The sequence below is a fragment of the Mustelus asterias genome, chromosome 11 (genome assembly GCF_964213995.1).
Source record: "Mustelus asterias chromosome 11, sMusAst1.hap1.1, whole genome shotgun sequence".
Taxonomy (NCBI): domain Eukaryota; kingdom Metazoa; phylum Chordata; class Chondrichthyes; order Carcharhiniformes; family Triakidae; genus Mustelus; species Mustelus asterias.
In genome coordinates, this window is record NC_135811.1 from 46,945,665 (window position 1) to 46,960,532 (window position 14,868).

General features: G+C 44.6%; 1 protein-coding gene across 1 annotated transcript in view; it reads right to left on the bottom strand.

Moving 5' to 3' along the window:
• Nucleotides 1–13,631, bottom strand: part of noc3l (NOC3-like DNA replication regulator) — a 58,789-nt gene extending 45,158 nt beyond the window's left edge. Inside the window, exon 1 of the mRNA XM_078223539.1 lies at nt 13,119–13,631. Within this exon, the coding sequence (XP_078079665.1) occupies nt 13,119–13,127 (9 nt within the window). The 5' untranslated portion in view covers nt 13,128–13,631. The remainder of the gene's footprint in view (nt 1–13,118) is intronic.
• Between the last annotated feature and the right edge of the window lie 1,237 nt (nt 13,632–14,868).

Here is a 14,868-nt window from a genome sequence, read left to right on the forward strand (position 1 = left end):
CCCTGACCTACAACACCTCAAGAGGATATCTTCATATTTAAACCCCACCATGGCATCACCTCCCCTCATCTTTTTAACCTCCTCCAGTGCTACAATCACCTCACCCCAATCTTTCTATTCCTCTTACTGTGATCTCATCTGCATCCCACCACTTCATCCCAGCATTGGCTGCCTTTAGCCACTTCAGGATCCATGCTCTGAATTTTCCTAAACCCCTTTGTCCATCCCATCCCTTCCCTCCTTAAGAGCAGCCTTACGCTCCTATTAATGACCAAACTTTTAGCCACTCTTATTAATTTCTGCTCCTTGGTTCAGCGTCCAATTTAAGTGCACTGGGGCTTTTTAAGAATTGATGATGCAACAACCCATATAAATGTGATTCCAAACTTAGTACCTTTCACATGACAAACACAATCCAATTTATAATCAAAATGCAAATCAACGAAAAAGCAATTTTTGCTAATCCAGCAGTCATAAAACTAAAGGACATTTTACAAGCTTCTCTCTTACAGTACCGTTACAACGTAATGGACTTCTCTCCATTATTTTGAAGAACATCCATTAACCAAACCGCATCATACAATATTAATCTTAATTCCTTTGTGAAGTCTCATTTATCATTGAATGTTGGGGATCAACAGATATTAATGAGTTATATTCACCAGTGATCATTCCACTTAACCAGTGCGCTTAGTAAAAATAAAATGTAACACTACCAAGCTTGCATTAAAGGGGAACAAATAATAGTATTTTCTTACTTGGTCTCTCTATTGATTGAGGAATTATGCCCCGTTTGTCTTTGATAGGCAAGAGGTGGATAAGCTGCTTTAAAGGTTCAGTCTGTAAATGTCTTGGCACCTTTTCATACTGTTCTATCACATTTTCCTTCTTACGCTTTTTGACATGGATTGGTTCACTGCAATATTACAAACAATTACATCAAGCCCCAGGTTACCTGAGGTCAAATATTTAGCATAAAAGAGAGATCAGCACTTGTGGAGAAAACATAAAATATTTGCACTTACAATAAAAAGACAAATCTTCTAAATATATCAAGTTTGGGTAGCACGGTGGCAAGCACTGTTGCCTCACAGTGCCAGGGACCTGGGTTCAATTCCGGCCTTGGGTGACTGTGTGGAGTTTGCACGCTTTCCCCATGTCTGCGTGGGTTTTCTCCGGGTGCTCCAATTCCCTCCCACAGTCCAAAGATGTGCAGGTTAGGTTGATTAACCGTGCTAAATTGCCCCTTAGTGTCAAGGGGATTGGCAGAGCAAATACGTGAGGTTATGGGGATAGAGCCTGGGTGGGATTGTTGTCGGTGCAGGCTCGACGGGCTGAATTTGCACTGTAGGGATTCAATGAAGTTAAAGTAATTCCACAGACAGTGCTTGAGACTAATTTCACAGTGCTTTATATTTAGAAAAACCAAACTTATTTAATTATCCAACATAAAATTAACCTCATTAACTATTGCTGTAGGGGAAAGTTGAAACTAATTTGGTAGGGGGATGGGCAACTGGATAAAACAGAGAAGAGAAATAAGGTGCAGAGGACAGGGAGGGTTGAATGGCACTAAGGAATTGTTCAGAAATAGGAGGTTCAGAAAAGGGCAAATGTGATGTAATCCAAGATGGAATTGCAGCGCAGGTATGTGAATGCATGTAGTGTGGTGAATTAGATTCGTAAACTGCAGACAAGTCACTACATGTAACCAAGACATAGTGTGAATAAGGGACCTGGCTCACAGAAGGGGAGGACTTTGAACTTAATATTCCTGGCTGAAGGTAGGGAAAGAAAGAAATGGAGGGGTCGAGACAATATTGATCAAAGAAAATATTAGAGCACAGGAAAGAGATGTAGTTGAGTGGCCAAAGGCAAAATGCATTTGGTCAGAACTAAGGAACAATTGAGAAGTTGTTGCACTAATGGGTGTATATTACTGGTCTAGTATCCTTTATCCAAAGCCCTTAGGGCAGATTTTGTTTTGGATTTCAAATAATTTCAGTTTTTGTATGTTACATATAAACTCACACTGCATTACCCCAAGTCTAGGTTAACTATTGTCTAAAGTAAATAAAATGGCTAGAAAAGTAAGATGCATCACTGAATAATAAACCATAGGGTATCTGAAAAAGATTTTCTTTGACATGTTCACCACAAAAATCGCAAGTGCACTGCAGACATAAACAACTAGGACTTCTTGCACTAAGGGTCAATGAGGTTCAAAAAAAAGTGTGGTGTTTAGACCCGTTTGGTTTTTAGATTTACAGATAAATAAAGGATACTCAACCTATACAGGCCACCTATTAACAGAAAGGCAATAAGGAAGTGGATTTACAAGGAAGTTATAGAAATATGCAGAACTGTAGAGTTGCAATAATGGGTAAGTTCAATTATCTTGATTGGCATTACAACAGTGTAAAGTTCAATGAGGAGGAGAAATTGCTGCAATGTGTATAAGAGAACTTCCTTGATCAGTGCATTTTCAGACCAATAAAGAAAGAGGTGTTGCTTGATTTAGTTCCAGGGAATGAAGTGATGCAACAGCAGGATATTTCAGTAAGGGAGCATTTGGGGAACAATGATCATAGCATCAGGTTCATAATAAAGCTTAAAGTTTATTTATTTGCGTCACAAGTAAGCTTACATTAACACTGAAGTTACTGTGAAAATCCATGAAAAAGATCAAAGTATAACCAAAAACAAAATACTTAACTTTAGTGAATTGAAAAAGGTATTGGCCCAGGTAGATTGGAATCAGAGAACAACTGCTGGAAAAATGCATGGGACTAAAAGCTGACAACTTCCTCAGGTTTTGAAAGAGAGCTGCAGAGATAGTGGACGCAGCAAGTAATAAAGAATGTCAAATGTATATAAAGAACAATTTGTGGAATGAAAGAAACATGAAATATTCCAATTTCCTGATGGAGGCTCACACACTGAGTTGGGAAAGAGTAGAAAAAAATACAACAGTACTTTTAAAAACGAAGCAGGACGAGCTGCTTATTAGCAGCCAAAAACCTGTTGGAGTTTATGTTCAGCTTACTTTAGAGACAATTTCATGATACAATAGCTCATATAGTATAGTGAATCAGCACAGTAAATTGTGAAAAATGAAACTATAAAAATCTTACCCTGAATGTAGATCCCTGTTGAGAAAAAATGACCTCTGACCCATGCTTTGCATATATTCTAAGTCATCATCCTGTAGCATATCTAAAGGAAGAACTTCCACTTCCACCTCTTCCTCTTCCTCATCTATTTATGTATGTGGACAACACAACTGGTTAATAATTTGCAATGGATCAAGGTTTTCTTTTGCAGGAACTACGTACACAAGACAATGTCACGAATCTTGTAGCAATAATAGCAAGGCTAACAGCACTCATTATTATGGACTAAATCAGATAGCAATTTCCGAGAGTCTTCACATCTGCAGTCAAATGCAGAAATCCAGATGTTGCTATCCAACTTGTCCTGCTCTTCCACAAGCTTTGCTGATAGTTTTGGCATTGAAATCTAAGCGAAGCTGCTAAACTTAACCACTGGTTACCCATTAATCATGCTGTTTTCAGATGGGGTCCAGAATTCAAATATTAAATGATTTTTTAAAAGAGCAATTGGCCTTGATAACTGCCAAATCACCTCACTGGCAATTAAAATTTGTATTTTTAACAAACATGTGGTCTCATTCCTTCAGAATTGTAATTATTGTTGGCTATTCTAAAAGATTAATTGCTTTTCTTTTTTTGTCTCTCAATCCATCTTTCTTTCCCACCATTTACCTTCTGTCCATTTATAGAAATAGAAGCCGGTTATACAATGCCAATTTGCAACATTAAAAAAACAAATACCCATTGACTATTTCTCATACAAATGAATTTGCATCATTCAATTCATACTAAATAGGTATTCTGTACTTTTACTTTGTGATAAAGAATAAGAACAGGGCCGTCACTATACCAAAGTATAATATTGTTGTACCCACTAACTAAATAACTAAAGCATGGATTGATTGAACTGAATCCTCAAGTGAGCAAAATTAACAATTTTAAACGAACATACAGATTGATATTATTAGTCATTCTATACATGCTTTTTTACATGGATAGAATATAATTTCCAAGTATATAGCAAAAAAAAAACTGTAATACCATTAATAAAATTGAAATTTGACTTATTCAGCCACTATAATCCATGGTCCTGTCTATACAATGTGCTGCATAAGTCAACATGGACAATGGAACTTGCCTGGTCTTTTCCTCTTCGGCTGATCCAATGGCTTCGCTGTTCTGGCTGAAACATCTCGAGCAGCTTGTCGAAGCTGTTTCTGTTCTTTCTTGTATTTCTTTGCCACACTTTGCTGCTTATATTGCTTATTCTTCAATTTATTTGCAAGCTTTACATTGCTAGTTTTCAGCAGCTTACGAAAGTTGGGAACTCGCTTTGTGTTTTTCCTCTGCAACAGAAGACAGATGTTAACTTTCAAGATTAAAAATGAGACATACAGACAGATGTCTTAGCAAGTTTATTCAGAAAGTAACCTTACAGAAAAGGAAGGCTTTTTTTTGTGCAGTTACTTTATCATAGCCGATATAATAACAGGGATACTACAACTGCTCCCAGTGCCCGAGGAACAGATGTAAAAAGGAACCGATTTTACGTTTCTAATCACTATTCAGTGACTCCTGTAGGGTGTTTGCGAGAACTAGATAAAATTTAGCAGCAATGCTTGCTGAGGTCAAACAGCTGCCAACGTGCAAATGGTTCACATGTGAATCATGAGAAACATCTTAGTGGTAAACAGCAACTTGGAACTCTACCAAACAAACATCCAACAACTTCAGATGAGGAAAGTGTGGAAGGAAAGAATGGAAAAATACTTGCAAAAATATTGAGAGTTCATAATGACCACTAAAAATAAATGCAGGTAATACTTTAGCACTGATACAGCTTTAACCACTCCTTCTTGCATATGCTGAAATGTTTGTTAAGTATACAAGTTATATAAATGTAATATTGCTCGAGAGGAAGACTAAGATTCACAGAATATTGGGTGTGACAGGAAGTACTAGATAGGAAGCAGTTAAAGTATTAGGTGGGTTCAGCATAATGGGGGAAAGTAATACAGTATAAATCAGGATTACTTTGCTAGTAAGTGAATGAATAGAGTGTGGGGAATTTCAGGTGCAGATAGTCACATGGAAAAATGATGTTGTGGCGACAAAGGAGACCTGGCACCAAAGAAGGACCGGGATATATCCAGGAGAATATTTTGCGGTGGATAGGGGACCATGGGGGTTGGGAAGTTCTCCTGGGCACACCAACCTGGCAAGTCATCACAATCTTTACTCTGGCAGTCATCACCACTCTGGTGGTGGTCCAGTGGAAATCTTCCTAGAGCAAAACTGAGCCCCCAGGGGAGCAGCAGTGGAGAAGGGATTAGTGTGAAGGGACCCTGCTAAGAGAGGCTCAATTGCCTTCATAGAACTTCTTGGGGGGGGGGGGGGGGGGGGGGGGGCTTCCCCAGTGCATCGTTGGTGTAACCCCCTACCAGATACAATGCCGTGGAGCCTGGAGGCCACAACCCAAAGTTGATAATGCACGAATGGATGAGATACATCTAAAGATACTAAGGGAAGTGAGAGTTAAAGTGGAGGCACTGGCCATAATTTTCCAATCTTCCTTAGATTGAGGGATGGTGCCAGAGAACTGGTGAAATGTAAATGTTATACCCATATTCAAAAAAGGGTGCAAGATAAGTCGAGCAATAGCAGGTCAGCAAGTTTAACCTTGGTGGTGGGGAACCATTGCAAACAAGAATTGCAAGTTAATTAAGGAAAGCTAGCACGATTTGTTAAGGGAAAATAGTGTTTAATTAACCTGAAGTTCTTTTGAAGAGCTAATAGAGAAGGTTGATTAGGGTAATGCTGTTGATGTGGTGTACATGGACTTTCAAAAGATATTTGATAAAGTGTCATACAACAGACTTGTAAGCAAAGTTAGAACTTGATTTGATTTATTATTGTCACATGCATTAGCATAGTGAAAAGTAGTTTCTTGCGCGTTATGCAGACAAAGCACACCGTTCATAGAGAAGGAAATGAGAGTGTGCAGAATGTAGTGTTACAGTCATAGCTAGAATGTAGAGAAAGATCAACTTAATGCAAGGTAAGTCCTTTCAAAAATCTGGTAGTAGCAGGGAAGAAGCTATTCTTGAGTCGGTTTATGCGTGACCTCAGACTTTTGTATCTTTTTCCCGACGGAAGGTGGAAGATAGAATATCCGGGGAGTGTGGGGTCCTTGATTATGCTGGCTGCTTTGCCAAGGCAGCGTGAAGTGTAGACAGAGCCAATGGATGGGAGGCTGGTTTGCAAGATGGATTGGGCTACTTTCACAACTGTTTGTAATTTCTAGCGATCTTGGGCAGAGCGGGAACGATAACAATTGTGATACAACCAGAAAGAATGCTTTCTATGGTGCATCTGTAAAAGTTGTGAGAGTCGTAGCTGAGATGCCAAATTTCCTTAGTCTTTTGAGAAAGTAGAGGCTTTGGTGGGCTTTCTTAATTAGTGTTGGCATTGGGGGGGGGGACCAGGGTAGGTTGTTGGTGATCTGGACACCCAAAAATATGAAGCTTTCGACCATTTCTCCTTCATCAGACTTGTGAGCAAAGTTAGAACTTGATTTGATTTATTATTGTCACATGCATTAGCACAGTGAAAAGTATTGTTTCTTGCGCGCTTTACCGACAAAGCATACCGTTCACAGAGAAGGAAACGAGAGAGTGCAGAATGTAGCGTTACAGTCATAGCTAGGGTGTAGAGAAAGATCAACTTAATGCAAGGTAGGTCCATTCAAAAGTCTGATGGCATGTTCTCCACTCTGCTTCCTGAAGTCGATGACAATCTCCTTTGTTTTATTGGCATCAAGGGGGAGATTATTGTTGCCGCAGCAGTTCACCAGATTCTCTATCTCATCCCTGTACTCCGTCTCGTCATTGTTTGAGATATCGAATATAAGGGACAGTAGTAACGTGGATAAGAAATTGGCCCAGTGAGAAAAAACTGTTCTTTTCCGGGTTTTGAAATTTATACAGAAGTGCCAAGTTTGTTTGGTGGGTTGATAGTGGGTCGGATCTCAAACACTATAGTTAAGAAAGCCCACCAAAGCCTCTACTTTCTCAGAAAACTAAGGAAATTTGGCATGTCAACTACGACTCTCACCAACTTCTACAGATGCACCATAGAAAGCATTCTTTCTGATTGTATCACAGCTTGGTATGGCTCCTGTTCTGTCGAAGACCGCAAGAAACTACAAAGGGTCGTGAACAAAGCCCAATCCATCGCTTAAACCAGCCTCCAATCCATTGGCACTGTTTACACTTCTCGCTGCCTCGGAAATGCAGCCAGCATAGTTAAGGACACCACGCATTCCGACATACTCTCTTCCACCTTCTTCTGTTGGGAAAGACACAAAAGTCTGAGGACACATACCAATTGACTCAAGAATAGCTTCCTCCCTGCTGCCATCAGATTTTTGAATGGACCTACCTCGCATCAAGTTGATCTTTCTCTATACCCCAGCTATGACTGTAACACTACATTCTGCACTTTCTCCTTTCCTTCTCTATGTACGGTATGCTTTGTCTGTATAGCACGCAATAAACAATACTTTCACTCTATACTAATACATGTGACAATAATAAATCAAAATCTAAAATCACATGGGTTGGTGTTAGGATCCCTGCTCTTCATATAATGATGTGGAGATGCCGGCGTTGGACTGGGGTAAGCACAGTAAGAAGTCTCACAACACCAGGTTAAAGTCCAACAGGTTTATTTGGTAGCAAATAAATAAACCTGTTGGACTTTAACCTGGTGTTGTGAGACTTCTTACTCTACTTCATATAATGGCCTAGACCCTGGTGTAAAGAATACAATTTCAAAAATTGATGACAAAACTTGGATGTATTGTAAACAATGAGGAGGATAATGTAGAACTTTACAACATTAGGCAGGTTTATTGAAATAACTGACAAGTGACAGATGAAATTTAATGCAGTTAAGTGTGAAGTATGTGAAGTGTGGTAGAAAGAACACAGAGACAATACGAAATAAGAGGTACAATTCTAATGGGGGTGCAGGAGCAGAGGGAGCTGGGTGTATAACTGCAGAATCATTGAAGATGGCAGGCAGGATGACTTTTTAAAAATAGAATCATTACAGTGCAGAAGGAAGCCATTCGGCCCAATGAGCCTTCACCGACAACAATCCCACCTAAGCTCTATCCCCATAACCCCGCATATTTACGCTCTAATCCCCCTGACACTTGGAGGCAATTTAGCATGGCCAATCCACCTAACTTGCACATCTTTGGAACAATGCAGGAAACTGGAGCAGCTGGAGGAAACCCACACGGACACGAGGAGAATGTGCAAACTCCACACAGACAGTGACCCACGGTCGGAATTGAACCCAGGCACTGTGAGGCAACAGTGCTAACCACTGTGCCACCATACCACCCAGGTACTAAGGTATATGGCATCCTGGAGTACAGATTACAACTTGAAGGAAGTTATGTTAAACTTGTATAAAACACTTGTCTGGGTAGGATGTAAAGGTATTGGAGGGAGTGCAGAAAGGAATATGAGTGGCTCCAGGGATAAGGAACTTCAGTCTGTATAACAGATTGGAGAAGTTGGGATTGTCCTCCTGAGAAGGAAATTTGATAATCAAAATCATGAGAGAATTGGACAGAATAGATGAGAAAACATTCCCATTGGTGGAAAAATCTAAGGTAACTGGTAAAGGAAGCAGTGGTGACAGGAGGGAAACATTTTCATGCGCAAATGAGTTTGGATCTGGGATGCGCTGCCTGAGAGTATAGTAGAGGCAGATTCAATCAAGATATTCAAAAGAGAATAGCATTATTATCTGAAAAGGAACATCATGCAGGCACCAGGTAAATCCTCTTTCAAATAGTCAGCACAGACATAATGGGCCAACTATTGTCCTCTTGTGCTGCATCCATTAGACTGGAATTGTTTTCCTTATAGCAGAGAAGGTTGAGGAGGGTCCTGATCCAGGTATACAAAATTATAAAGGACATAGATAAGGTAGATAGGTAAGAACTTTGCCCCTTAGTAGGAGGGTCAATAATCAGGGGGCATAGATTTAGGATGAGAAGCAGGAGATTTGGAGGGGAATTGGGGAGGGATTTTTTCAGCCGGAGGATGATGGGAGCCTGGAGATCACTGCCTGAAAGAGTGGTAGAGACAGGAACCCTCACAACATTTAGAAAGCATTTAGATAAGCACTTGAAATACCATATCATGCAAGGCTACAGACCAAGTGCTGGAAAATGGGATTAGAGTAGATAGGTCTTTGATGGCTGGCACAGATACAATAAGAAGTCTCACAACACCAGGTTAAAGTCCAACAGGTTTATTTGGTAGCAAATACCATAAGCTTTCGGAGCGCTGTTCCTTCGTCAGATGGAGTGGAAATGTGCTCTCAAACAGTGCACAGCTACACAACATCAAGTTACAGAATACTGATTAGAATGCGAATCCCTACAACCAGCCAGGTCTTAAAGGTACAGACAATGTGGGCGGAGGGAACATTAAACACAGGTTAAAGAGATGTGTATTGTCTCCAGACAGAACAGCTAGTGAGATTCTGCAAGCCCAGGAGGCAAGCTGTGGGGGTTACTGATAATGTGACATAAATCCAACATCCCGGTTTAGGCCGTTCTCATGTGTGCGGAACTAGGCTATCAGTTTCTGCTCAGCGACTCTGCACTGTCGTGTGTCGTGAAGGCCGCCTTAGAGAACGCTTACCTGAAGATCCAAGGCTGAATGCCCGTGACTGCTGAGTCGCTGAGCAGAAACTGATAGCCAAGTTCCGCACACATGAAATCATAGAAATCATAGAAACCCTACAGTACAGAAAGAGGCCATTCGGCCCATCGCGTCTGCACCGACCACAATCCCACCCAGGCCCTACTCCCATATCCCCACATATTTACCCGCTAATCCCTCTAACCTACGCATCTCAGGACACTAAGGGGCAATTTTTTTTTTTTTTTAGCATTGCCAATCAACCTAACCCGCACATCTTTGGACTGTGGGAGGAAACCGGAGCACCCGGAGGAAACCCACGCAGACATGAGGAGAATGTGCAAACTCCACACAGACAGTGACCCAAGCCGGGAATCGAACCCAGGTCGCTGGAGCTGTGAAGCAGCAGTGCTAACCACTGTGCTACCGTGCCGCCCCAACCACTGTGCTACCGTGCCGCCCCTAAACGGCCTAAACCGGGATGTTGGATTTATGTCACATTATCAGTAACCCCCACAGCTTGCCTCCTGGGCTTGCAGAATCTCACTAGCTGTTCTGTCTGGAGACAATACACATCTCTTTAACCTGTGTTTAATGTTCCCTCCGCCCACATTGTCTGTACCTTTAAGACCTGGCTGGTTGTAGGGATTCGCATTCTAATCAGTATTCTGTAACTTGATGTTGTGTAGCTGTGCACTGTTTGAGAGCACATTTCCACTCCATCTGACGAAGGAACAGCGCTCCGAAAGCTTATGGTATTTGCTACCAAATAAACCTGTTGGACTTTAACCTGGTTTTGTGAGACTTCTTACTGTGTTCACCCCATCCAACGCCAACATCTCCACATCATGAGATACAATGGGCCATAGGGCCTTTATTGTGTAGTAAAACTTGATGACTCCACCAAGATCACCCCCATGGTGAGAATTTTGGTTGCCTTGAAAGTAGAATTCCCTCCCAGATTCAGCTGCATTGAGGCTCAGCAGCAGCACTGTGTAGCGCAGGAGAAACCAGCAAGCAGCTGTGACCATGGCACACCGTCACTGCAGACCAAAAACTGCACAAAACATCTGCTGCAGAAAAAGCGCATTGCAAAATCAAATTTAATAAGCACGATTCATTTTGCAAGATTAAAAATGTAAAATTACACAGTGATTAGCACTGTTGCCTCACAACACCAGGGACCAGAGGAGCTTTAGATTGGTTTCACTGGTCAGCGCAACATCGAGGGCCAAAGGGCCTGTACTGCGCTGTAATGTTCTATTTCTGGCCTCGGGTGACCGTGTGTGTAGTCTGCACATTCTCCATGTCTGCATGTGTTTCCTCTGGGTGCTCTGGTTTCCTCCCACAGTCCAAGATGCGCGGATTAGGCCGATTTGCTATGCTAAATTGCCCCTTAGTGTCAGGGGCATTAGCAGGGTAAATACAGGGGTTACGGAGATAGGGCCTGTTGTTGGTGCAGGTTCAATAGGCTAAATGGCCTAATATACAGGATTCTATGAAACCATATTAACAAATTATCTGAAGTGTGATAACAAATGCTAAGCAGTTATAGATTTTTAACAAAGATCTATTGAACTTCAAAGGGCTTCACACAAAAAGAAATCAATTTAAACCTTCCTGGTGCAAGCCTCCTCATTAAGTATTTACCAATTGAGAGACTCCTTTTCTCTGGAAATATAGCTATAACAAAGTTAAATTCAATTGATTTATTATTGTCATAAGTATACAGTGAAATGTATTGTTTCTTGCGGGCTATACGGACAAAGCATACCATTCACAGAAAAAGGAGAGGGTGCAGAATGTCGTGTTGGTCACAGCTAGGGTGTAGAAAAAGATCAACTAACATAAGGTAGGTCCATTCAAAAATGTGATTATGGTGATACAGCGGTTAGCGCTGCTGCCTCACAGCGCCAGGGACCTGGGTTCAGTTCCTGACTTGGGACACTGCCTGTGCAGAGTCTGCACGTTCTCCCCTTGTGGGCTTCCTCCGGCTGCTCCGGTTTCCTTCCATTGTCCGAAAGACGTGCTGGTTAGGTGCATTGGCTATGCTACATTCTCCCTCGGTGTACCTGAACAGGCGCCAGAGTGTGGCAACTCAGGGATTTTCACAGTAACTTCATTGTAGTGTTAATGTAAGCCTTACTTGTGACTCATAAGTAAATAATAATAAATAGTTTGTGGGCAATGAGCGCATGAGCTCTATTTGCTGTTTAAAGGTCCTCAGCGTTGCTGGCTGGGACGGAGGGGGAGGGGGACGGAGGGGGAGGGGGACGGGGGGGGAGGGGGACGGGGGGGGACGGGGGGGGAGGGGGGGGGAGGGGGACGGGGGGGGGGAGGGGGGGGAGGGGGACGGAGGGGGACGGAGGGGGAGGGGGAGAGGGGGAGGGGGGGGAGAGGAGGGGGGGAGAGGAGGGGGGGGGGGAGGGGGGGAGAGGAGGGGGGGGGGAGGGGGGGGGGGGAGGGGGGGAGAGGAGGGGGGGGGGGAGGGGGGGAGAGGAGGGGGGGGGAGGGGGGGAGAGGAGGGGGGGGGAGGGGGGGAGAGGAGGGGGGGGGAGGGGGGAGGAGGGGGGGGAGGGGGGGAGAGGAGGGGGGGGGAGGGGGGAGAGGAGGGGGGGGGAGGGGGGAGAGGAGGGGGGGGGGGGAGGAGAGGGGGGGGAGGGAGGGGAGGGGGAGGGGAGGGGAGGGGGAGGGGAGGGGAGGGGAGGGGGAGGGGACGGGAGGGGGACGGAGGGGAGGGGGACGGAGGGGGAGGGGAGGGGGACGAGGGGGAGGGGAGGGGGACGGGAGGGGGAGGGGAGGGGGACGGAGGGGGAGGGAGGGGGAGGAGGGGGAGGGGAGGGGGACGGAGGGGGACGGAGGGGGAGGGGAGGGGGACGGAGGGGGAGGGGAGGGGGACGGAGGGGGAGGGGGGGGACGGGGGGAGGGAGGGGGGGAAAGGGGGGGAGGGGAGGACGGAGGGGGAGGGGGGGGACGAGGGAGGGGAGGGGGAGGGGGGGAGGGGGACGGAGGGGGAGGGGGAGGGGGACGGAGGGGGAGGGGAGGGGGAGGAGGGGAGGGGAGGGGGCCGGGGAGGGGGAGGGAGGGGGAGGGAGGGGGGAAGGGGGGGGAGGGGGACGGAGGGGGGAGGGGGGAGGGGGGAACAGGGGGAGGGGACCGTGATGGCGTCCCTGCCCCTCTCTCAGCAGGAAGTGTCAGCTTCAGTCATCATCGGGCCTGCCCGCCGCCTGGGGGCAACTTCACTCGGGATTCTCCTGCCAAACTCCAGCCGCCTTACCGGGCCCATTGTCCAGCCGCTCTCCTCACGTCCCGACTTTCAACCAGCAGCTGCCGGCTCGCTGACTGCGGGGCCTCGGTGCTCCGGGGGGGGCGCTCCCTCTCCGCGGGCTCTCGGGGTTTCTGGAAGGTTCTTAAACTCCCGGCGCTTTGCAATCCCGCTCCCACGTGCCGCCAACTCCACGGAGACGCCAACAATTACGAGCAGCTCCAAGAGCGGCGCCCGGCTGAACGTCAGCCCTCCCCCCTCAGAAAGAGCAGAGCGCCCCCCTCCTTGGAGGAGCAGCACCAACACTCGGAGAGTCTCACTCTGACAGGCCACGGTTTCACAAACTGGTGTAAAACAATAGAAAGGAGCCAGCGGATTCTTGAGGCGTCAGAAAACAAGAGACTGTCAAAGCCAGAGTGTGACAGTGAACCTGCTTTGCTGCCGCTATGGCCATTTCGAAGGTCATTTAGATTAGGAGGATCGCAACAGACACCTCCAGACGCTGAAAGATGTCCTCATGAGAACAAGGGGGGGGGGGGGGGGACTGTCATCTTTTGAATTTGCAATCCAAAGGTGACATCTACAGTCACTTTTTTACTGGAAGGGATTTCGCATGAAGGTGAGGCTAACAGGCAACAAACTGGCGTCCAAACATATGTATTTAAACACAGAAATGGAATAATTGTTGTCCCTCACAGGGTGCTGTTGCAGTCTCCTCTGTAAGAGACCTGGCACTGAATGAAATGCTCGGGATTTTCACAGCAACTTCATTGCAGTGTTAATGTAAGCCTACTTGTGACACTAATAAATAAACTTTAACTTAATTAATTGCCCACTTGTTTCCCTACGACAATGGAAGAAAAAGTTAGAGCTGGTGCATTCGGAAATAAATAAAATTTTCACCGCGTGTTTAAATAATAATTACTGCGGCATAACCTCTCCGACCCTGGGAATATAATTTTACGAGCCTTATTCCTTCAGAGGTTAGTATTGGAAATTTTTCTTCAAATTAAGAAAACTTTGTCTCCGTTTCTTTTACCTCCTAATCCCATATGTATTTTCCAATCTTTATTGTGCTTTTTGTACACAATTAAAATCTGATTTGTATATCTTTGTTGCCTTTGTGAGACTCAGTGAGAAATCAAACTGATAGATTGGTTCTTCAACCAGTTTCCTGCTTACAGATACCACAAATCCTTTTGGCATCGACAATATTCAATAACCATTATTTGGACAAGGGTATAAATCACTACATTTTGGACATAAAACTGACACATCAGTGCCAATATCTTTTTATTCATTCGTGGGACATGGGGGCCAGCACTTTTTGCCCATCCCTAGTTGCCCTTGAGTGGCTTGCTCAGCCATTTCAGAGGTCATTTAAGAGTCAACCACATTGCTGTGGCTCTGGAGTCACATGTCGGCCAAACCAGGTAAGGACTGCAGATTTCCTTCCCTAAAGGGACATCGGTGAACCAGATGGCTTTTTCTGACAATCGACAATCAGGTTCATGGTCATCAGTAGATTCTTAACTCCAGATTTTTTTAAAAATTCAAATTCCACCATATGCCATGGCAGGATTTGAATCAGGGAACATTAGCTGAGCTTCTGGATTTGTAGTCTAGCAATAATATCAATAGACCATGCTTCATGTAATCTGCACCAGTGCATGGCTGTCTCCACATTGGTCCTCACTGTTCCTAGCTGTCCAGATGGCAACCTTGAAGTCAGAGTTGGATTCAGTTAAACAGGCAAAAAAAA